Source organism: Budorcas taxicolor, chromosome 19 (assembly GCF_023091745.1).
Source record: "Budorcas taxicolor isolate Tak-1 chromosome 19, Takin1.1, whole genome shotgun sequence".
Lineage (NCBI taxonomy): Eukaryota > Metazoa > Chordata > Mammalia > Artiodactyla > Bovidae > Budorcas > Budorcas taxicolor.
Window position 1 is genome coordinate 41911248 of NC_068928.1, and position 24055 is coordinate 41935302.

General features: G+C 51.9%; 1 protein-coding gene across 1 annotated transcript; it reads right to left on the bottom strand.

Annotated features, from left to right (window-relative positions):
• Nucleotides 1-373: 373 nt before the first annotated feature.
• RAB5C (RAB5C, member RAS oncogene family) lies at nt 374-22278 on the bottom strand. The gene is made up of 6 exons (XM_052657566.1): nt 22139-22278; nt 4803-5056; nt 3192-3343; nt 2863-2985; nt 1696-1789; nt 374-1165 (listed from the first exon to the last, which is right to left on the bottom strand). The coding sequence occupies exons 2-6, from the start codon at nt 4966-4968 to the stop codon at nt 1050-1052; spliced, it is 651 nt and encodes a 216-aa protein (XP_052513526.1). The 5' UTR covers nt 4969-5056; nt 22139-22278; the 3' UTR covers nt 374-1049.
• Between the last annotated feature and the right edge of the window lie 1777 nt (nt 22279-24055).

Sequence of the window (24055 nt, forward strand, 5' to 3'; positions counted from 1 at the left end):
ACTTTATCTTGGTGAGATTCAGCCTCAGCTCACTCTTACCCCATGCCACCCGGTTATAGCTGGTAACAGCTGGCCTCTCTCTCTTGGTTACCATGACCACCAACATCCCCTCACTTTAGATGGGGAAGAACGCTTTTGTTTAAGAAGATTTAGAGGTTCATGTGAAATTAACTTCAAGGAAGCTGGAGAGGCTATGGCCTGATAAACTCTGCCAGAGAGAGAAAGACAAGGAAGACAAGCGGGAGGTCGATCGGCTGACTATATTGACAAGATACTGATTGGTTACATGTTGAAGAAAACATACAATACAAAATACAGAAAAAGTTGGTTCCATTCCCTCCCACTACCCCCCCTTACCCACCCACCCCCAAATACTCATCATCGTGATTTGGTCAGAACAGGGCTCAGAGCCAGAGGTCAGGGTGACCAAGGACGAGGGGGAAGAGGGCTATGAGCAATGGGTTCGTGGCTGTCACAATAATGCTGTGGTAATGCTGTGGGTTCTCTCCCAGCTGTGAGTTGGGGGGTAAGGCGGGCGCTGCAGCCTGATGACCGCCAGCCGAGGGAAGAGCTGCCTCTCCCTTCCCTGGCCCCAAGGGCCTGCCCCGCCACCCAGAACCAAGCACACTCCAGACACAGTAAGGATATGGATGCTCCTGCTGAGCCCGCTAATCAGCAAGAGGGGAAGAAGGGTAACTGATCCAACCCCTGCTTCCCCACACACCAGGGTGGGGGTGGAACAGGGGCACGTGGCTACTACCAGCAGAAGAAGAGGGGGAGAGCAGTAGAAAGGGCAGGAAATGGGAAGAGCAGATCATATATATTAAAAAAGTGACTTAAGACTTAAAACTGAATTAGTATTTGTACAGAAAGGTGCAGGTGGAATAACTCACTCCGGCCTATGATCAAAATGATACGGAGAAATCATGGCGGACCCCTCCCCCTGCCCCCCAGTGGTGGCCCGAGTCGTTAAGTGCGATTGGTTAGAGTGGACTCCAGTCGGGCCATTGAGGCGGAGGAGGTGGGGGCAGTGGGCAGGCAAGGGGGGCTCAGTTGCTGCAGCACTGGCTCCGGCTGGCAGGGTTGTTCTCCTGGAGGTCCACGCCTCGGTTCCGGCCCGGAGCACCAGCTGCATTCTGGGGTTCGTTCTTGGGAAGCTTCTTAGCTGTTGGGAGAGGAACAGGAAGATGTGTGTTTGTGAGGGAACCCCAGCACTCTTCCCAAGGCCACTTGGGTACCACCCAATCAGTGATACCCAGCATACTGATGGCTTCACTGCTATGCGCCAAGTGCGTTCTGGGTCTTTCAGAAAACTGAGACGAAAAGGGGTTAAATAAGTCTCCCAGGACCACAGAGTTTAATAAGTGGGAGAGTGAGGATTCAAACCCACACAGGATGACTCTAGAGCCAAAGGAGGGGGGAAAAAAATCCTAAGCAGTGGGTAGGGAGCTGGTGATGTGTAGTTTTAGATGGTGGTACAATAAAGGGTCTGGAAGTGAAGTGCTGAGACGTGGGCTCAGGTTTTAGAAATTCCTGGAGTGAACTATATTTATCTGAGAGATGAAAAAGAAAACAATTTTATCAAAGTACTAAAAATGGTAAAAGATCTGTTGATGAAGGGACCCCACAGACCTACGACAGGACAGCAAGCAAGTAATACACCCTGGCTGGGGGAAGGGAACAGAGGCCACTTACCTATTGCCATGAAAATTTCATTCACATTCATCGCAGTCTTTGCTGATGTCTCCATGAACAGCAAACTGTTGTCCTCTGCATAGGCTTGTGCTTCCTGATTTGGACAGAGATGAGAAAGTGAGTGGGAGGGAAACACTGGCAGGGGCTGGGACCCAGGAGAACAACGGTCCCCGATGAGTGTCTTCCATACGACAGACACGATGCAGCGGGTTTCAGGCCTAAGATGCCCCTGTTCTGAGTTCTCCGCATCACACACAGCACCTCTCAGCTCACACACATCAGCAGGTGTCTGACTCAAGTATCCATGGGCCCCAGTTCTGCCCTCTTGCTTTTCAAAATTACTAGGCTAGAAAATATTTCTAGAAAGTTATCCTACAAATAAATACACTCACACACTTGGACAAAAGTATGTGGATGTTGACTACGGCACTGTTTCTAGTCTTTTGTAATTACACACAGCCTAGAAATCCATCAGGTGGGAACTGGTTAAAAAAAAACCACACAGTATGTAAAGAAAGAGATTCATTGGCATGATGCAAAGAGCCAACTCACTGGAAAACACCCTGAAGCTGGGAAAGATTGGGGGCAAGAGAAGAGGGGGACAGAGGATGAGATGGTTGGATGGCAAACTCAATGGACATGAGTTTGAGCAAACTCAAGGAGATAGTGAAGGACAGGGAAGCCTGGCGTGCTGCAGTTCATGGGGTCACAAAGAGTCGGACACGATTTATCGACTAAACAACAACAGGGCTTGTGTATATTTTCCAGAAAGACAAGAAACTGAGAGGAAGTTGTGGGGAGGGGGACTGACTTTCTAGGGTTAGAGACCCAAATTTCATCCTATACACTTTCCTGTACTGTGAAAAATTTCCGATGTGCACGTGTTTAAAAAAAAAAGTTTTTTACTGTTTTGTTAAAAAGTCAGTTTACAGACAAAGTAAGCTGAAGCTTCTGCTATCTACACACACACACACACACATCCAACCCTGATGAACACAGAAGGCAGAGGGGCAGACGACACTCCCTTTAGGCTGTGCTCGAGCCGTGAGGGGACGCGGACGGAAGCTCCCTACCACCACCCATGGCAGTCCTTCGCAAAGCCCGAGCAGCCTGGGGAAGCCTAGGGCAGCCAGCTCGTCCTTCCCCCAAGTCTGCTCTGTCCCCCACCTGGAACTCCACGGCTCTCTTGCTGGCCAGGTCCGCCTTGTTGCCTGCAAGCGCAATGACGATGTTGGGGCTGGCCTGCCTCTGTAACTCCTTCACCCAGTTCTTGGCCCGTGCAAAGGTATCCTGGGGAAACAGGGCCAGAGCATCAGCAGGACAGAGCGGGCCTTCTGCCCAGGGCCGCTCGCTGGAGAGGCTGGAGCTGACAGTGCCCAGGTGTCTAAGATGCCACCACCCTAAAGATTCTGGAGAGACGCCCGCCAACACCAGAGGAAAATGTGCCCACACCCCAAACAGGAACAAAGGGTGGAGAAGCAAGAGAAAGTCTTTACTGTGTTGGTGATGTCGTAGACCACGATGGCAGCCTGGGCCCCCCGATAGTACATGGGGGCCAGGCTGTGATACCGCTCCTGTCCAGCTGTGTCCCAGATCTCAAACTTGACTGTTGTGTCGTCCAAGCAGACGGTCTGTGTGAGGAAGGCCGCTGGAAGAGGGAAGGCGGTGTTACCAGGTGCGGAAGAGCTGAGAAGACACCCCCACACATCTGTGCTGAGCCATCCAGGCGCTGGCGCTCAGAAGCCTGCTGCTGAGGGGGGCACCGAAAACCCCCAAGCTGGCAGCCAGAGCAGCTGAGCACGGCAGGCAGAGCTGGTGCTTGTGTGTGTCGAGGGGGCCGGGGCTGCACAGGCTTTACAGACCCCGCCAGGCGGGAGTGGGAGAAGGGAAGCTATTGCAGAAGCCGTCCCTGAAGGGCAGCAGCAGGGGCAGGAGAGGAAGACTACAGGAGAAACCCGGCTCCAAGCATAACAGGGTGGGCCCAACGCCCTCCTCTGCTCTCCCATCAGAGAACACTCCGAGCCCCTCTCTCTGCTCCAGCCCAGGGGTGTCGCTGGCCTTTGGTGTCCTGAGGACACTTTCACACGTTCAGCTATGTTGGGGAAGAATGAAGTACACGCCGTGCTACTGCCAGGCAGAGGCTGGGTGACTGGCTTCCCATCGCCGCCCCTGCCACCTCCAGGCACGCCGGCTGCCGCCACCCTTGGCTTTGCCCTCAACTCACTCCTGACTGGCTCGACCTTCAGGGAACACAGTGACCCTATCTTTGGCCGGAGGAGGCAGAGGAATACTCGGCACCTGTGCATGTGCTTTGAAGGAAGAGTCTTAGAGCTGGGACTGGCAGGCGGGAGAGCCAGCAGAGGACTCCGGGCAGCTCTGTGGAGGAAGCTGGCCCTCTGCGGCCACCCGCCCCACACCTCCCTGAGGGGCCTGCGGCACTGCCTCACTTCCCCCTCTCAGCTCCTGACTGGAGTGCTGAGGAGGCAGCCGAAGACTGCTGACACGGCCCGTTCTGTTTCCAGCTGCCTGGAAACCTCCTACCAAACCAAGAGGGTAGAAGAAGGATGACTCAAGCCCAGGGTCAGCCCCAGCCCCTCGAGGAGTATACTAGCCACTGAGGCAGGAGGCTGAGACCAGACTGTCACAAGCTACATGCTAGGAAATCACTAGGAAATCAGGGACAGGTTCTGAGCTCAAGAAGGGCTAAAGGTCAGCTTCAGAAACACCAGCCCTCTCACAAGGCCATTTCCCTATTCCAGGGTTGACGCACTGCCTGGTTGTGGTAAGAAGATAACAATCCTCAGAGACCCACATGGAGCCCTCCCGCCCCAGGTCGGTGGGGGTGTACCTCGGGCCACACAAGTAAGCCAAGAGGTGGAACCAGGGGAAGAAGGCGGTTTTAGTCTATCAGATTATTCTCACTAAATGTCTGTTGGGACACAGACATGGAGACCAGCTGCTGGATTCAATCCAGGGTTTAGGGGAGGCGAGCTGCTGCTGCCCAAGGCATGCTTAGCCTGTGGGCAGTTAAGTGTCCCTTCTCCTCGATGCCCAGGCATTTCTTCCACTTCCCTGAGACCACCATCCCTGCCCTCGGGCCCACTCACCTCCAATTGTGCTCTCCTGGTACTCGTGGAACTGACCCTTGACGAAGCGGAGGACGAGGCTGGATTTGCCCACCGCGGACTCCCCCAGCAGGACCAGCTTAAACTGACAGATCTTGTTCCCAGCAGCTGGTCCGTTCGGTCGTGCTGCGCCTCCCCGACCCGCCATGGCCCGTCCCGCTGTAGTGGTACCAGTGAGCGTGGGGGCAGGGGCCGGTGCTATGCAAAGAGGCACTTAGTGGGGAGGGGGACTCCAACTATAAGGGAGAGATCAGAAGTACTGGGTTAGTACAAAGACTGTGGCCCAGTGAGCCCCTCTTAAACCACAGGTCACTCCCTCCGCCCTCCTTGACAACCTGGCTGACTGCCTCCCCTCTCCCCCTACATCCTGCCCCACTCTTCCAGAAGTTAGGACACGAGCCCTTACTAGGCTGTAACTCACATCTCTTGGCCCTACAACCATCTGATGGTAAAGAGAAAAGTGGCCACCCAACTCTAGGCTCACAGTTCTCAGCAAACACACTGACTTCCCAACCCCAGAAATGTACATTCACATACAAGTTAACACCCAAAGGAAAGGAATGGGCATCTGCCAGCCTGGTGACTGATGGGTAAGTCAACAGGCAACATGGGGTATCAAAAACTGGCTCAGAAGATTCTAGGATCTAGCTCAACAACAATGGACCTCTGGCCTGGTAGCTCAGATCACAGCTCGCCTCTAAGCAAAGCCAGAGTGGGAGGTGAGGCCAACCAGGGAACGGGGAGTCCCCGTGGAAAGCTTCTTAGACAAGGTGCTTGGTCAACCTCGTGGGCATTTAGGGACCAGGGCCCGGCCAGGTGCAAGTTGTTATCAAATGAGTCGTTCTGTCCTGTCATCTCCAGAAGGACTGACCAACTTTCTCAATCTGAGGCTGGACTGTGCGCTGGAATCAAAGCTTCATTTCACTCCCTCCTCCTGAGCCTCTCCCCCCGCCCCTCACCAGCTCTCTCATTTCTGATGGCCCAGAAGTCTCACACACATTAAAAAACCAAACACACACCACAGCCAGCCAGCTCTGCTGGCAGTCAGAAGGGCTGCCAAATTTCCCTTTTAAATAGAGACCACAGTTCCATTCTCCGCTGGCAGAGTCAGAGGGTGACATGGAGGAGGGCAAGGGGGGAGGTGTGGATGGGCGGAGACAAACACAGGAGCCAAGACCTGCGTATCCCCCACCCGACCCGGAGCTGGTGTTCCTACACTGACATCTTAGTCACTCTGTTAGTGGTGGTTGGGACTGAAAAGAAGGCTGAGGCGCCCATCTCCAGAAGCTTCTAGAAGATTAACTGGTATGAGAACGTACACAGAATGTCTGACAAACGAGCTCTGTGAGTAGGTATTGTATCCTGAAGACTCTGTGGGGCATCTGAACCTAAGCTGAGAAGAAAAGGTTTGGATGAGACTGCCCTTTGCAGGACAGAGTCTATGCAGGAAGGGTTTCAGAGCAAGACAGCCCGACTGGCCCCTGAGCACGGGGAGCACGTTCCCCGCCAGTCAAAGGAGGGGGTGTGAATGAAGAGGGGGGTGTTTGTGAGAAGCAGTGGTCTGTGCTCATGTGAGAAGCAGGCACAAAGGGCTCGCTTTGTGCAACCTCAAATCGTTTCTCCACGTCCAAGTTCTCCCAGCAACTCGCTTAAAAAGTGAGCTTCAGGAAGAGTGATTCACTAACCAGGAACAAGAGTTTCCTTTCTGGATGGCTCTAAAGGAAAAGAGGTTTGAAGCGGGGGCCACCTATTCCCCAAGAGCACACGGAAGGAAGTATGGGGGGGGGGGGGAGTCCTCACTTGGTGACAAGAAATGCTAGTTTTGAAATATTTTCTAGTTTTAGATGCTTTCTCTTTTCACCCCAATCAGTGGTATTGGCAAGACCCTACACTGCGCCCTTGAGGCCAGGTCTGTGCTTTCGGCTCTTTTGTCGCCTTCCTCTCAGTGTTCGGAACAAACAGGGAATTCAAAGAGCGCTCAGCAAATGAAATGGTTTTCAGAGACAGCTGACATTTACTGAACAACTGCACAACCCACATCTCCTTTAAGCTTTAAAACCATCTCCTATTTTTCAGATATAGCCTGCTGCTCAGGTGTTAACTGCCCTGCTCAGAGCCACCCAGAATGTGGTGAGGGAACCTGCATGCCAGCCACAGTCCCTGCTGTAGGGGGCACTGTGGAGGCAATGCCCTCCCTCTGTGTTTGGTTTTGAGCGGCTGGGTGAATGAGACTCTCCTTTTGTGGCAGTAGTTTCCTGGCCCAGCAAGGGCTGGCTCTGGCTGCCAATCGCAGCCACCCTGAAGTCCCTGTGTACTTTTGCCACCAGTGGGAGGAGCTGCCCAGGGCCAGGTGACAGCGACAGTGTGAAACCACAGTGGAATTACGGGCTGGTTAGTACCACGAGTCCACGTGATGCGTGATCTTGGCCCAGCAACAGAGAGCGGCTGGGGCACTGGAGAAGGAGGTATGAATGAGTGGGGAAAGGGGAACAGGAGGTGAAGACACAATTCCAAGAAAACCAAAACAGCCGGGGCTGAGGGTTACTGGGGTGGGGGGTAAGCAGCACTCACAAGTCAAGAAAAATAGAGGTAACACTTAAGTCTTGCTCTTATCAAGCCAGTGGGTTTCCAAACCTGCCCAGACAACTCTGATTTTTTTAAACAAGTCAGAAGAAGAGACATATAATGTTTATGCAGTGGTTCTCAACCCAGTCTACACAACAAAACCACTCGTGCAGTCAGCCCCTGGAGGTTCCGGTATAGGCTGGAGAAGGGCCTGGCGTCTGCACTTTATAACTTGCTGCAGGTGCTCTGCCTAGTACAAACTGGCTTGGGACATGTTCTTCCTGGATGCCAGTCCTGCCTTGCAGAGACACCTGAGCAGGCACACACAGCATTTTTTTTATGGCCTGTTGCCTCGTGGTTTTCCTGGCCCCACTCAGTGATCACATGAGCCAAGGTCTTGAACCTTCCCAGACACTAAGGCACAGAGGAAGTTGATTTTGTCACCAAGGGCACACGGAGACATGGAGGTGCCTGAGACAGGCAAAGGCCATACTCCAAGGCCCCAGGAAGCCCTAGGCCCTCCCCTCCCAAGACTGGGAAATCAGAGATGGACCCCCGGCAGGTGGTAAAGGTGAATTCACTGAACTGGGCTTCTGTCTGGGGACCTTTCCTCCTGAACCAGCAGCTAGATTACCCATAGGTGCAGTCAAGTGGTGGCATTCTAACCCAAAATGATACAGTAAAAGTCAGTCTTCTTTCAGACCGAAATCCATCCAGTTCTCTTGAAGAGCTGAAGTTATGGTCAAAGTTTCTTATAAGGTATAGAATAGGCCAAAACATGTGTGTGTGTGTGTATATATATATATATATAACCAGTTTCTCCAGCACCAGAAAAAACACATGAGTGGAATGAATTTCCTCCTGGATATTTTCATGAAGCTGCTGAAATGTGTCGAGCTTCAGACCCACTGTGAGGGCCCTTTCTCACCATGACCCAGCCACCCACCATCCCCATGCTCCATATCAGAACTTGGTTCATTCAGAGGCCACTAGAACAAGCACCACTCCCAATCTTCAAGGCAATTGGGAGAGACTGTGAGGGCGGAGATACCCTACACCTTTCTCCACGGGGCACATGAAAGGGCAGAAGGGATCCGAGCTCCTAAACATTCTGGCCCATGAACAGGCCTAACAGGTACATGCCCAGCCCAGCCTGAAACCAAGGGGGTAAGAGAAAGAGGGGAAAAAAGAGCAGGATGCTGCTGTTCTGACCTCTAGACACTTAGGTCTTGCTCAGTGCACGCATGCTTCGTCACCCAGTTGTGTCCGACTCTGCTGTAGACTGTAGCCCGCCAGGCTCCTCTGTCCATGGAATTCTCCAGGCAAGAATACTGGAGTGAGTAGCCATTCCCTTCTCCAGGGGATCTTCCCGACCCAGGGATCAAACCTGAGTCTCCTGAATTGCAGGCAGATTCTACTGTCTAAGCCACCAGGTCAGTGGATCTCAAACTTTTTTCCATCAGAATCACCCACTAGGTTTAGAAAATAGGGCCGACCAACTGAATCTAGAATCTCTAGGAGTGGAGTCTAGAAATCAGTGTTTTTTAAAATAAGTCTCTTTGGGACTTTCCGAGTGGTCCAGTGGTTAAGAATCTGCCTTCCAATGCAAGAGACTTGGGTTCCATCCCTGATCGAGGAACCCCACATGTCTTAGGGCAATTAAGCCTGCACTCTGCAGCTACTGAAGTTCATACACTCCAGAGCCTGTGCACCACCATGAAAGCCCCAGCATGATGCAACTGAGACTTGGAGCAGCCAAAAAAATTAATTAATTAAAAAAACAAAACATAACAACAAAAGATAAAATAAGTTTCCTAGTAATTCCCTGGCAGTCCAGTGGTTAGGACTCAGCGCTTTCACTGCTAAGAGCCCAGGTTCAATCCCTGGTCAGTGAACTAAGATCCCACAAGCTGTGAAGCATGGCCAAAACCCCAAAATGATAAAATAAAAATAAGTTCCCTAAGTGATTCTACGTGGCTGATTTAAGCCCAAGAGTTGCAGCTGGCACAGGAAGGAGGGAGGAAAATGAGACAGAAAGGCGCCCCCAGCTGGGTACTGTGGACAGTACAGGTGGAGCAAGCTGGGGGTGGGGACTGGCTCTTGGCTCTACCCAACACCTGCAGCCCTCTCCAAGACACCAGATGCTGCTGGAGTGTCACCCTTGCCCCCAGCATCCATACTCGAAAAGTTCACCTCTCCCTTCTCTAATTCATGAAGTCACCCACTTGATACGCTCTGTCCTTCCTGGTAAAGAGTGAGCAATTCCAGCTGGTGGGTGTCTCTCGAACTTCCTGTTTGCTTCAGAAACTTCCCCTAGCTGAGAGTCCCGGCACAGCGTGGATAGTGAGCAGATTAGGGAAACCAGATTTCGTTTTGGCCAGAGGCTGGGCTGAGACTCTAGACTTGCTTACTCAAGGTTAGCCTTGGGGGTTGGGGGGTGCTGGCCAGTGACTCTTCAGCTATACTTTACTCTGGATAAAAGCATTCCTGAATATTTAACACAGTGAGAATTGGGCAAGAGGACAGCAGAAGCAACCTGTTAGCTTAAAGAGAATGAACAAATCAGGGAAGGTAGGAGAGGTAATTAGGTTCAAAAGGTAAGGTGGGGGGACTTCCCTGGTGATCCAGTGGTTAAGAATCAGCCTGCCAGTGAGGGGGACACGGGTTTGATCCCTGGTCTGGGAAGACCTCACAAACCTTAGAACAACTAAGCCCATGCACAACTACTGAGCCCATGCTCCATAACAAGAGAAGCCCCTGCGACGAGAAGCCTGCACACCACAACCAGAGAAAGCAGTGGCAACGAAGACCCAGCAGAGCCAAAATAAAATAAACACAAATTTCTTTTTTAAATCTAAGGTGTAAGACATTAAAAAGCTCAGATTGGCAGGGGAGCTGATTCACCCCTAGACTTAAAAGCACAGGGGAAAACCAGAACCACCAAGACTGGCACCCAGGACCAGAGGGCAGACGCACAGCAGGACTACCCAGGCCTCCAGCTGGTGGCAGATCCAGAGAGACAGGAGTCAAGATCCACAGGAGGCGCCACGCCCTTTCCTGGCACTATTAGCAGTCAGGACTTGGGAGGCTGAACTGGGTTTGGTTAAAGCCTGAGTGACCTTGGCCAAGTCAGACGAGTGACCGCTGTCAGCTTCAGTCCCTTGTCCCTTATCTAGTAAATGGTATTACCTAACACCAATCACACAGCGCTGCTAAATGAAACAAGACTAAATGAAACAACATGCAGAGTGCATGGCACAGTATCCTCCTGAAGGTGAGGGACTTGTGAACAGCAAGGTTGTCACACTACTAACAGCCTAACTAACTAGCTTTGACTCATTGGTTGTCAAAGCTCAATGCTTCTCTTCACAATCACAGAGGAGGTGAAGGGGAGGCGAAGTGACCTGCCCAGGGTCACAGTCGGGTGGTGGCAGAGCCCGAGCCCAGGATTATAACTCCAGCAAGGCTCCCCAATCAGAGACAGAAAGCCCAAGGATATTAATAATGTCGCTACAGCCACCAAGAGTAACAGGGCCACCAAAATATGGCTTTTAACTGTGGAAAAAGGAGTTTTGTATCAAACTAAAAAAAAGCATGCTGTTGGATGGAAAAGTTCTGTATCTTGATTTGGGAGGCAGACACATGAATGTCTGTTGTTGTTCAGTTGCTAAATTGTGTTCAACTCTTCTGCGTCCCCAGGGGCTCCAGGCTACAGTCTGTGGGCAAGAGCTTAGGCTGCAGCCCACAGCCCACAAGGCCACAGAGAGTCAGATGCAACTTAGCAACTACACAGCAGCTGCAGCAGGACGGGAGCCCGCCAGGCTCTCCTCCATCCATGGGATTCTCCAGGAAGGAGTACTGGAGTGGGCTGCCATTTCCCTCTCCAGGGGAGCTTCCCAATCCAGGGATCAAACCTGCATCTCCTGCACTGGCAGGTGGATTCTTTACCACTGAGCCACCAGGCGCACCCACATGGATGTCTACACGAGCAAAAATGCACTTAAGACTTGTAAGTTTCTCTGTATATAAGTTACATGTCAATGAAAAGATTTAAAATGCTGCTGGTACAGAATTTTGCATACAGCAATGAAAACTTAAAGTTTAGAAACATGAGACCAATCTAACTCCCCTATAGATAAAATATTTTATATTTTAGTATTACAAGATGCAGAGTAAAGGCAATCAAAAAAATGCTGTCCGAATTAGAAGAGGACCAAGAGAGCAAAGATACCCAAACAAACAAGGGGCGAGATGGTAGGATTCAACATAAACAAATGTGCCTGCTGCATACATATTAAGATCATACTTATGGTTTGTACTTAATTGTGGGTTAAAGAATTTTAAGGTTGTTTAAAGCTTCATGGAAAAGCCGACGCTGATGTCTTTTCAGTGTGGAGAAAGAGGTTACAGCGGTGAGACTCTCTGCACTCCGCAAGCAGTCCAGAGGGAAAAGGGTTTAGGGGTGGACTTAAAGAGAGGCATGTCCTCCCTGCGTGACCACTGGCAACTGTGTGGAATCACCACACCGAGGGCCTGAGTCTCATCTGGAGTGTGTAATAGAGGAAGCTGGGCCCTGGAAGCCAGAAGCTTAGCAGTGCACGCAGGTTGAGCTCTGGGGAGAATGTGACGGTGTGTCGGGCCAGGGCTGCAATCTCATCCCACAAGGAAGGAAGGGGCTTGGGGGAGATGGAAGCAGGAGGAGAGGGAAGGGGTACTGCCTTTACAGTCACAGCACGTGACTCCCTGTCCAGGGGACAGGGAGAGAAATCATCCCAGAGGGGGACTCAGAGGGAGTGAGAGGGGAGGGTCCTACTGCTGGGACAGGCCGTGGAATCTGCCCCAGCCCGCCCATCTCCCTCAACCGGGAGCAGTTTCCCCTCTTCTCTTCCAACAGGGAGACTCCACGGGGTTGGGGGCCTAGACCCCTGCACCGCAGTGAGGCTGTGAGCACAGCGTCCACCAGCTATACCAACACCTGCCGAAGGGACCGGATGCAGGGACGCCAAGAGGCACACACCCTGGTTACACGTGACTGTGTGGGCCTTCCCGTGTCTGGAGCCGTGCCAAGGAGCAGCCCGGACAGTGTGGCTGCTCCTGCAGCCCTCTCCCTGGTAGGGGAGGCTGGCAGTATCGCTCAGCACAGATGCCAGGAGGAGCTGGGTGAAAGCCACCCCTGAGGTCGGAGCCCTGGCCTCCCCATGCCCGGCCCCAGCAAGAGCCCCAAGAAATCTTTCCCCAATCTCCAAGCTGCTTTCTCAGCCCTCGACCACAGATGGTCTCCCTGGAGAGGCGGACAGCAGAGTCAGCGCCGGATGGAAACCTCCAGGCCCTCTCTTCCTGTGCCCATGGGCAAAAAGGCTGCTGAGGGGCGGGGGCTTATCTACCGGGATCTGCTGACACGGCCCGGCCAGTGTGCCCTTCCATACCATCCATCCAAGGGCCCTGGGACCCAGGGGCAGTGCTAGGGTTCTCTGCTGGTCACTTGGGTGGCAGGGTGGTGAGGAAGGCCAGACAGACAGGGGTCTGCCAGCAGCTACACCAGGTGAGGCTTGTCCTGCCTACTGATTTGAAGAGGTCCTGGAGGTGCACGGGCCTACCACAGCCACTAAGAGACTCTCCCTAAGACGGCCTGGCCTCCAGCTCAGCACACCTCAGTCCTCAAGGCTATGTCAGAATCTCTGGCCCCATGTAGGGCAGCTCTCTAAGAAGCCTCAAGCAAAAGCCCAATTGGAAGTCTGACGCTTTTTTGGTGGCACAAACCCCTCTGCATCCAGCTACAGGGGAGGGGGGATGGGACGAAGGCGGTGTGGTGGCTCCCCACCCTCACTCCATCCCCGGTTCTTCACCTGCCAGGGCTGGGTGGAACACAAAGAAGAGAGCCGGGCAAGCTTCCTCCCTCATCCCAGCCTATACCTACTATGGTCCCAGGATGGAGTCTGAGTCACATGGAAGACAGTCAGAATGGGTGTAGGATACCGGCCAACCCACAAGCCTCACGATTCCTCTGTCTGAGCTGCTCATGCTCCTACAGTTCATTTCCTAAGACAGCGCTAATTAGGATCTCAACAACGCAGGGCCCACTGAGTCCTCTGTCTTGGGAAGGTCTCTGCAGGAGCCAGGAGTACATGCCTGGACAGCGGCTGCTTCCACGGCAGCCCCAGGCCAGAAAAGCCTCCAAAAACCTTTGCTGAAAGTCAGGGTCATCAGCAACACTTGCCTACCGAGCTACTCATACCAACAACTGACACCTCTCACAAACCCTTCCTGTCCTTAACGGAAAAAAAAAAAAAGGAAAGAAAGAAAGCCAGTTTAAGTGACTGCCCCGCTCTGTTTTGCCCTTAGCTTCTCAACAGAGAGCAGAGGGCAGAGGTCATGCTTCACAGGCAAGCAGGGGAAAAGAATCAGGTATTAGATCTAGCAAACCAAATTCCTCCTGCTCAGACATCCCACACGCTATGGTCAGAGGCTGCCCAGCCACCAAGAAACAAGGTCAAAGTTCCTGCTGTGGGGTCTGAGGGATGATGGCTGCTCCAGGGAGTCTGCATCCCAAAGAACAGTATTTTAGGCTGATCTCTCCTTTGTTAAATTTTTGTCGTACAAAATGTCGATGGGTGAGGGGAAGAAGTCAGGCAATGCATGGGTCTCAACAGGTTTCAATGAGTGAATCACACTTCTATTTCATGGCCCTATTTTCATGACTGTGGTCGGTGGCAAGAGGCTGGAGAACTTGGGGGCTTGAGGGCTGGAAGTGAGAAAGAGAGAGAAACTAAGGGCATTGTTGCAGATGAAACGATCGCAATATAAAATTCTCAAAGGCAGACTATGGGTTTCTCTTTGTTTTAACAGCGCATAACATCAAACTTGACGCACAGTGGGTGTGCATCAGTGTGGTGAACCGAGCCTGCGAGGCACATACAGACTGGTTAGGTCTGGCGAGCGAATGGGGTAGCTCAAGGCTGCGACACACACCCATCTGCCATACGGTTCGTATCCCTCAACAGAGCCATAGCCCAGAGGAAGAGATGCTTCCACAGTCCAGACAGAACCTCTTAGGTTCCATCTGCACAGGGGTGAAGAGCACGAGGGCTGGAGTCAGACAAACTTCAGGTCCAAGAGTTGCCAGTTCCTAGGGTGAGTCTGTACTGCATCACTGAACCCACCTCCTCACGTGCAAAACAGAGATTAGCACCACCGATCTCCCAGGGCTGCTGGGGAAGGATGCAGAAAAGACTCCACCAAGCACTTGAGGGCGAGCTGACGCAGGGAGAGCTCTCCCTGTAGACGTTTGTGGCGGGGAGGTCCCAATAAAGTGGAGTCCTCCACCAAACGTTCCAACACTATTTATTCACATATTGCTTTTGCTTCCAGTTTTCCCGGACCCCGTGTATCAGTGCCCCTCATCTGGAGAGCGTGCTGAGGAGGACAACAGCTTGACTCTGAATACTTCTGTTCCTCTCCCAAATGCCTATGTTGAAACCCTAATGCCCACTGGGATGGTGTTTGGAGGTGGGGCCTTTGGGAGGTGAGGCTGTGAGGGCAGAGCCCTCATGAGTGGGATGAGTGCCCTTTTATTAATGAAAGAGACTCCCAGAGAACTCCCCTGCCTCTTCCAGCACACAAGGACACAGCCAGAGGTGGGCAGTCTGCAACCTGGAAGAGGGCCTCCACCAGAACCCAACCATGCTGGGCCCCTGATCTTGGACTTCCAGCTTCCAGAAGTGTGAGAAGTAAATTTCTTTGTTTGTAAGTCACCCAGTCTGCTGTAATTTTGTACAGCTGCCCAAATGGACTAAGACAACAACTTCCCCCAGTGCCTGAGAAAAAGGACCAGCTCACTGCTGATGTCCTCTGTCCTGTAAACAACCATAACCTTGTATTCTCTGGAGACTGACTTCCAAAGCCAGGAGAACAGAGGGTGGGGACCACCACCATTGTCCAAAAAAAAAAAAAAAAAACAATCAACATTGAGTGAAAGCCCCCAACCAGGCAAACAAGAACTCTTAAAAAAAAAAAAAAGTCCCACAACATGAAACATCGTAAAGCCAAACGGCGTTCCTTCCATCTCAGAGCCTCTTTCAGGAAAGGGAAGAAGTAGTTCAGTTGTGGAGAGGGGGAGGGGACAGCGCTAGGACAGCTGACAAAGACACGAGAGTTCCTTTTAAAACACCAGGCTGCAAATGCTAGAGATTTGGAAACTGGTGTCATTAATCACCACAGCCTTCAGAGCTGCACAGAGAGCAATCTGATGACTAGCAGAGTAGCCAGGGTTCGGGAGGCCACCCACGCCCTCCCCCACGCCTGGGATGCTTCTGACAGAGCCACCTGAAGGGGACACACATGGAGCTCTGAATAGAAGGCAAGAGGCTTGTAAACCAACTCCTGTTCAGGTCCCAAGTTAGTGTTTCCAGCAGGTTACACATCTTCAGAGGGATGACACAACAACGGAAGGATTTAAGCTATTCAGTGATTCAGGATCACAGCTCAAAGTGACAGCCTGCCCTGAGCCTGCCTGGAGCCACAAACCCTGTGCAAGCCCTCCCAAAGAGGAGGTCTGTTTCTGAATGACAGCAATAGAATGCTGGCCTGGACCACAGGGACTCGCCTACCAGACTCAAGAGTTCTGGAAGGTTTGGCTGGAGAACTTAGTACCTGAAAAACAGGAATGGTTATGAACCTCATCCTTCCAAATGGATAGTAAATTCCAAAGTAAATACCAAATCCGACCATTTTGGGCTCAGTCAAAAAGCATCGGGCAGAGGGTAGGAGAAGTATGGAGAAGCAGCTGCTGGCCATTGGGGTCAGCTCCCAGGAGTCTCCCGGGCTGGATTTCCCAGGTGCAGTTCCGCCTCACCTGCCCCTGGAGGCTTCAGCAACTATGACTAACCATCAAGAGGAGAAATAACTTGAGCCCAACCATATAACTCCGTATCAACGCAGCTGAGAGGAAGCATTTGCTAAAAAGGAGGGGCCCTGCAGAGCCAGCTGATTCTAGGACCAGGCCAGGAAACACACAAGGTAAGCCTGGAGCACCCTGCGGTGCCAAAAAGTAAGGAAGTGCTTACAAAACTGAAAACCAAAACACCCCGAGAGGATGGGGGTAGGCCAGAGGGAGCTGAAAGAGCTCCCAGCGACCAAAGCTGGGACAACCTGAACAATAAAGTAGCACTGGATTATAAACCGCAGTGTAAAATAAACACCCACGAGTCCATACTGATATAACTCATTGAATACATAAATGGGGGAGAATAGCCAAATCTTTTGTGTATGAGAGTTCGAAACAACCCACGTAGATCCTTCGCCAGGGAGGCGAGAAGCATAACTCCCTACCTCTCCAGTGTGGACTTCTCAGAGGGGCTTCCTTCCAAGGAGGAGAGCACGAAAAGGGGCAGGGGAGATGATGACGCGGGAAAGCCCGACAAACACCTCAGCCGGCGCAGAGCGGACGTGTCCTTGATACAATGTGGTGAGAACGGCACTTTAGCCCCGTGGTCTTCCTCCCCGAAACTCATAGCCCCAGTATGGCCGTGAGGAAAATACTAGGCCAATCCCAACTGAAAGATATGCTATAAAATATCTGACCAATATTCCTCAAAACCGTCAAGGTCATCAAGAACAAGGAGAGTCTAAAAAAAATGTACAGCTGAGAGGAACCTACGGAGATATAACAACTGAAGGTAACGCGGTGTCCTGTATGGGATCCTGGAACAGAAAAAGAACACTAGATAAAAACCAAGGAAATGTGGGATTTCCTCGGCAGTCCAGTGGTAAGATTCTTTGCTCCCAATGCAGGGGGCCCAGGTTCAATCCCCGGTCGGGGAACTAGACCCTACAGGCTGCAACTAAGAGCTTGCACACCACAGTGAAGACCGAAGACTATGTGTGCCGCAACCAAGACCTGTCACCGCCAGATCAACCAAGTAATTAACTTTTATAAAAAGGCAACTGTGAATAAACTGTGGACTTTAGTTAACAATAATGCATAACTGGTTTATTAATTGTAACACATGTACAATACTAATGTAAGATATTAATCACAGTGGAAACCATGTGGGAGTGGGGGGGGGGGTGTGCAGTTTGGGTGAAAACTCTAGGACCCTTGCAATTTTTCTGCCAACACCACTTTCTCAGGCCCACTCTTACAAGAATGAGCCTTGCGCAGACGTGCAAGCGAGGACCCAGGGACCAGAGCCAAGTTCACTTCCATCATCCCTTGCCAAACCCTGGCCTGGGGTCAGCGCTGCCCCACCACCACACACAGCCACCGGGGCACAGCGACCAGGTGCATGGGCGCTGAGAGGCAGTCAGTGGACCATGGACGGCCACGGCCATGCCCTTTTCCGATGAAAGCTTGTGTGGGACGTGATATCCGGAGAGCTCTACCCTCTAGAAACTGAGTTGGTGGCCTGTCTCTGCCCCTCCTGTTACCTGTACAGTAGCATTCATCCTGTTTACCTGTCTGCTTTCCTATCTCTGAGCAACTATGTGGCGGCTGGACGAAGAAATGGATCAGAGGGCCAGGCTCACCGCATCTTCGCTGGGTGAGTTAGAGGAAACAGGCTGCCATCTGCTTCAAGGGCAGGTCTGAATGTCTGCCCTTTCCTTGGACAACCACAGTGGGGGGGCTGCTATGCTGGGTGCCAGGATGGCACAGAGATAGAATAGGCCACAACTGGTGCCCCCACGGGGCTCATCCTCTAGACGAGGCAGACCACAAGCAATGAAAGGAAAGCACAAACAAGAGGAAAGCCCTCAGACTCCCTCGGGAGAGGAGGGCTTCACAGAGAAGTGATGTTCCAGCTGCGCTTTGAGAGAAAAGCTGGGCACTGCGGCTCACAGGCGGGAGGCGGAGAAGGCCTTTCCACGCAAAGGGAAAAGCGCACAGTTCACCCAGAGACGGGGTGAGGAGGGGCCTGAGCACAGACTTTCAACTTTCCTCCTGCTCTGCCACTCACTCCACCATAACCTGGGGACTGAATGCAGTCAGTCTGTCCTTGCACACAGGAAGCACAATTCAAAAATGTAGCTTTTATTTGGATGATTGTTCCTATATACAGGAGATGGGATAGTTACTCTGAAAACCAACCTTCTACAGTACCAAGCTATTAACGCAGAGAACTTCTTAAGAAACACTCCAAAAAAAAAAGAAATACTCCAGTTCTACTCTGTCAAGGCTCTTGAAAGCACTATTACCTGGGTTGGGGGACATCCTGGTTTACAAATCCTATCTGAAGTGATACTTCTCAGATGGCCCCAACAAAAGTACCCCGACTCAACTCAGGCGAGAGAAAATGCAAAAGCCCAGAAATCTGGGAATTGAACCCAAAGCAGCCTGCAGGAACGAAAATATTGTCCTCAAGTTTCCTGTTTTAGCTTAAATATATGCAAACTTTGCATTCCAATCTATAATAGATTCAGGATTGTTTGAATATAAAAACGTCTAAAACTGAGTAAGACTGAAGTCCCTAGGAGATGCAAAGATCCATGATTCTGAGTATCCAGTGGGTCTGAGAACCCCCAGTGGGAGGAGCAGAATCAGGGCCTCAGCATTCTCTTCTGTAAAATGGGAACACAACCTACATCAATTCTGTTCCCCATCCACGGAATGAGACAACATGGCAAACATCCAGCCAAGCACCAGGCATCACAGTAAAAACTGGCAGAAACACTGACTCAGAATCCTAGGGATAAATTACGATGTACCTTCAAAACCCCATGGACCTTGTGAGTATCTATTCTGTGCCAGGGAACAGACTAACTTCTTTGTCCCCTTTGTTTCCACTTTGGCAAGATATTTTGTATCCCCATTTTACTGGAAGAGAGGCTCAGAGAGGTCAACAAGTCCAAGGCCACACAGCTGGTACATGAGGAAGTCCAGATGACAACTCAGGCCTGGTTGACTCTAAAGCTCTCGTGCCTTCCACCCCACCACACCACCTCTGTTTACCAGGCAAGGGTTAGAGGAAGAAGGGTCCTTTTGAGAAGTACTTGGTTGGTGGGGCTGAATTTAAATATCTGACCTTATTCTGTGTTTCCATGTAAACTCCAGTGAAAGGAGCCCCTGGTGGACTGCCACATTCTTCCCACTGTAAGCAGTGGGCAGCACCAGGGGAGAATCGGGAGGCTAAGCAGAGGCCGGCTCAGCCACCTCTCTGTGCCCTTCACCCTGCCCAGAGGGACCACGAGTCCACTCACTTTTGCTTTCATTTTCCAGCCATCATGACTTTCAGATTCCCAAGAAATTATTGGCATGCAGATGCATGCACTCTCAGGCCCTGAAGGGTCCTGACTTGGAACTCATAACTGCCATGGTCCCCAGAAACAGGGGTGAAAGACAGGAGGGTAGGGTGAGGGTGGGGCAGAAAACCAGACTCAGAGGAGGTTGTCACTGGTGAGGATGCTAAAGGGTCTGCACCTGGGCCACTGCTTGCCCATCCGAATGTTCATTCCTTCCAAAAACAGACCAAAGGAGGACCCTCTATTAGGGAAGATGAGGCACATCAAATCCCAAAACAGACCCAGTTCGACCTTCTTCCGACTGTGTAATCTAAGGCTAGCAACTTAAGTTCCTTCAACATCGTCTCTAAAGTGGACATACAAGTCCCACAATCTTCCAGCACTCTTGTGAGGAACACGTGTGAAAAGAACTTGGCAACTTTAAACTGATTTATAAAAAATTAGTTGTTACCACCCTTCCACGGTATAAAGGCAGAAAAAGGCCTACTGTTTGTCAGAGGCAAGACAAGAGAAGAAGGGCATCAGAGGGGATGGGCTTCTGTCCCACACACAGCCCTCCCTCTCTCTGCCAAGCAGTGTCAGATCTCTGCTTGGACTCTATAATCTCTGGATGACAGAAGTACATGCCTAACCCAGGACACTAATGCCTTCCTGTCTCTCTGAAAGGGAGAGCTTCTCCTTCAAAAGCCTGCTTTAGAATCAGAGCTGGGAGACCAAGCCCAAACAAAGAAGGTCTCCTCAGAAAGCTAGCTAGCCTCATCCCAGGACTCCCAGAGTTCCAGAAACTATACCCCAATACTGAGGAGGTAAGTTTGGTCAGAGACCAATGGCCAGCGAGCAGCCAGCTTCTCTGGCTTTGCCCCTCAAGAACACAGACTGGCCAGACTAGAGAAACTAGGTTAGTCACAGAAGTCTCCAGCAATCTCCAAAGAAGTTCAGAGAGACAGAGAGTCTTTGTTGTTGACACTAACAAGGTTTTTTTGTTGTTCAATAAAAAATGAAATAAGTGCATCCTAGGTCTAGCTCGAAAGTTCATAGGAGTCAGACACTGTCCAAAAGAGGTCAAAAAGATCTCAAGGCAAAACAACTGGAACACTTGTAAGGAGCATCCAAGGGCAGTAAAGATGGCCCAGAACACTGAAGAGCTTCAGAAATTCCCAAAGATTGCATGGCCTTCCCTCCCTTCCTCCACTGTAGATAGCAAGGGTCAGTCATGGCCTTCAGAGTCAGGTTGCACTCATTAAGGTAGTCTCTGGCCTGTACTTTGGCCACATAACAAAGAACCTCCCAGCTTGGTCTGAGACAGCAGCCATTTCACACACCTAAGTCCTAAGCAGTGGACAAGGATCAGATGTCAGTACAGGCCGTCGCTCGGAGAAGCTAGGAGAAATCAGCACTTTCTGCCATGCATAGGAATTCCTTGGGCTACAAAAAATGAACACATTAAGAACCCAGAGGTGCTACTGTGACCTCAACTTAATTATCTATAATCTACGATTTACATGATCAAGCCCAGAGGGGAATGGAAACAGACCCTGGGACTAAAAGTGGTGAGACCTGTTGATCAAGGAGGTAAGTGTGCTTGTATAGGGATGGGAAGAGATAGCCCAGGACTCTTTAGTTCCAGACTCTTTATTTTTGGTCTTTTCCCTCTTCGCTAAAGACCAACAGACAGCAGTCCCAGGAGGAGCAGTCCCCTCTGAGGCAGCTTGGAACCACTCACGTGCTCTGGGAGGATAGGGCTGGGACTCCAGCAAGTGGGGAGGAGGAGGGGAGAGAGAAGATAATGAATGGGCAGAGCCACCCTGATCTATGTGATCTGTAGCTAGGATTGAGCAAACCTCAGCTAAATTGTTCAGAGGCAGGAAGAGTGAGCGATACACTCAAGAGAACAACACAACTAGAGAACAGGGGCTGAGGGGGCAAGACAAGAAGACAGCTCATTCCTAAAGAGTGATCCAGACTTTAAACTCTGCTGAGATCCTGGGTGGCTCTCTGGCTTCAGGAGAGAGAGGAAGTTAAGGAGTTGTGGGAGCAGTCTCACCCAGGACCCCCACCCCCACCCCGCCCCAGCCCCAGGAAATCGAGATAAAATTCTTCCAGGGCTGGAGGGACAACTGTTTTTATGGGATGGGGAGTGAGGGGCAGGAAAAAGGCGACAGACAACACTCCGGGCTACCTCTGAAAGAGAAGGGGGACAAGATCCTTCACACCTGACAAAGATTCCTCCAATTCTGGGAGCAGAGAGAGAAGAACTTAAGGGCTCTCCCTCCCACAATCGGACCAGACAGGCCAGAGAAGAGCCACAGAGATTTCCAAAGGCTCAGGAAGAGCAGATAAGGGAAGGAAAGAAGAGATCTCCCAGCTTTGGCTCGACGCCTGAGGAGTCCCTTAAGAAGGGGCTACGGATCGGGGGAGGGATCAGTATCTCCCTAAGCCAGGGTTGGGCGGGAGGAAAGGCTGCCCCGGAGAGGCTTCAACACGAAAGAGACACTGGGTCCCAAGTCAGGCACACTCACGGCGGCTCCGGGGCGGCGGCGTTACTTGGGGCCGGGGCTCGGACAGGCTCCGCTCCTCTCCCCCCGGCGGTGTCCCAGGCTCCGGCCTCCACTTCCGCCTTTCAGCCGCTCCGGATCCGGATCTCCACCTCTGACCCGCCCCTCAGTACTCTCAGGTGACTGACAGGGCAGAGAGACCAATGGGAGGTACTCTAGGCCCACTCACTGGCAGCGCCGGCTTAGGGCGCGGGAGAGGCGGGAGAAAGCGCGCGAAGGATGGCGGGACTTGTAGTTCGCAGCTTTGGGAGGAGTCGGTGGCAGCCTGGGACTTAGGCTTAGGGTGGAGCCGGCTGCCGGCTAGGCGGAGCCCGGCCGGGAACTCTTTAAGGCCAGGCCCGCCGACCGCGTCATCGCGGGTTCCTGGCGCCCCGAGGGGAGTCGAGTGGCAGAGCGTTGCGACAGGGCAGAAGGCTGTGTGTGCAGAACTGAGAAAGGAAAAACATGGTGTGAGTGAATATGCACGTGAGGCTGGTGGACCAGTCTTCAGCATTCGCTAGCCCAGAGAGGCCTCTCGGCGCTTTAAGGCCAAGTCAGTTCTGGTAGCCCGACTGTTAGGGACATTCTGAGATGGGAAGATGATGGAGTCGCTATCAGAAGGGCTCTCTGGCGGCTACTGGGTGGAAAGAGCTCTATCTCCCAGCTGTTAACCAGCACGCTTCGCCTTTGGCTCAACCCCAACCTCCGCCTCTGCCCTGCCTGTCCCCTCCCCAACCAGAACCTGCTCTATTCTCTGATGCCAAATACAGAACCGGATCACTTCTGCCTTAGCTCTCCCCATCCTTCCATAAATGCAGATTGGAACCACTTCTGTTTGCCCCTTTGCCCTTCATATGGATCGGGACTATTTCTGTTTTTTTTCTGTTCCCCTGGTGTGCTTCAGTGTGTGGGGCTGCAGAGTCCGACACGGACACGACTTAGTGACTGAACAACACAATATGAATTAGGAGCATTTCTGCTTCTGCCCTCCCCCGCCCCTCACCCCCGAAGCCTCAACACAAACCAGTATCTCTTCTACTTCTGCATCCCATCCCCAGGGACACTACTCAGAAACTGTATGGAATCAAAACTCACCCCAGAGATAGCTATGGGCATCGTTCCTATGCTGCCGGCCAACACCAATCACACTTTGGAGCCTGAGCTGGAGAATCGACCTGGCAACCTCTCTGGGACAACCTGCCACAAAACTGCCCACATCTAGTTCCAACTGGTCACCAGGGTGCCTCTTTCTAACAGCATCCATAACATCCACCCCTGCAGTGATCATCAAAGTAGTGAAAACTCAGAAGGAGGAGCAAGCTTAGGAGAGCAGAGGGGATGGGGCAGAGTGAGATTCCTAGCAGGTTCTTGATTGGTGACAAGTGGTTTCCTCCAGACCCTGCTGTACCTTGCCTGCAAGAAGGACAGGGTCAGTTACTGCAGGATTGGTGGGGAGTACCGTGGGCCACCTTTCCAGGGCTGCAGGTGGACCTGAGTCAGGGCTCTGTCCTTCCCACACACTGTGTCTGAATCTGTGGCTCTGACCAGGCTGGGGGGAGGGTGGATATAACGGGCCCATAGTGACTCATTAAGGTTTCTGCCTCATCCCAGGGGCTCCTGGTGGCGTGAATGTGGTGCCAAGCGGATTGGTTGGCACCTTTGCCCTCCTAGAGACAGTAACAGGGCCCTGGGGTACTGTGTGGGAGTGACTATCACTTAGGCTCCTCCAAAGCCCTGGGGCTATCACACCAGCCCCCAGAAACAGCCAGAGCCAGTAACTACAAAAATAAAAGAGTTTATTTCCTATCCAAAAGTGAGCCCAGGGTGGTGGGTGGTAAAGGAGAGCTGGAAACCAGGGTGCATATTCGAGAAGGCCCTGAGTGAGACCATGTTGGAAGGGGG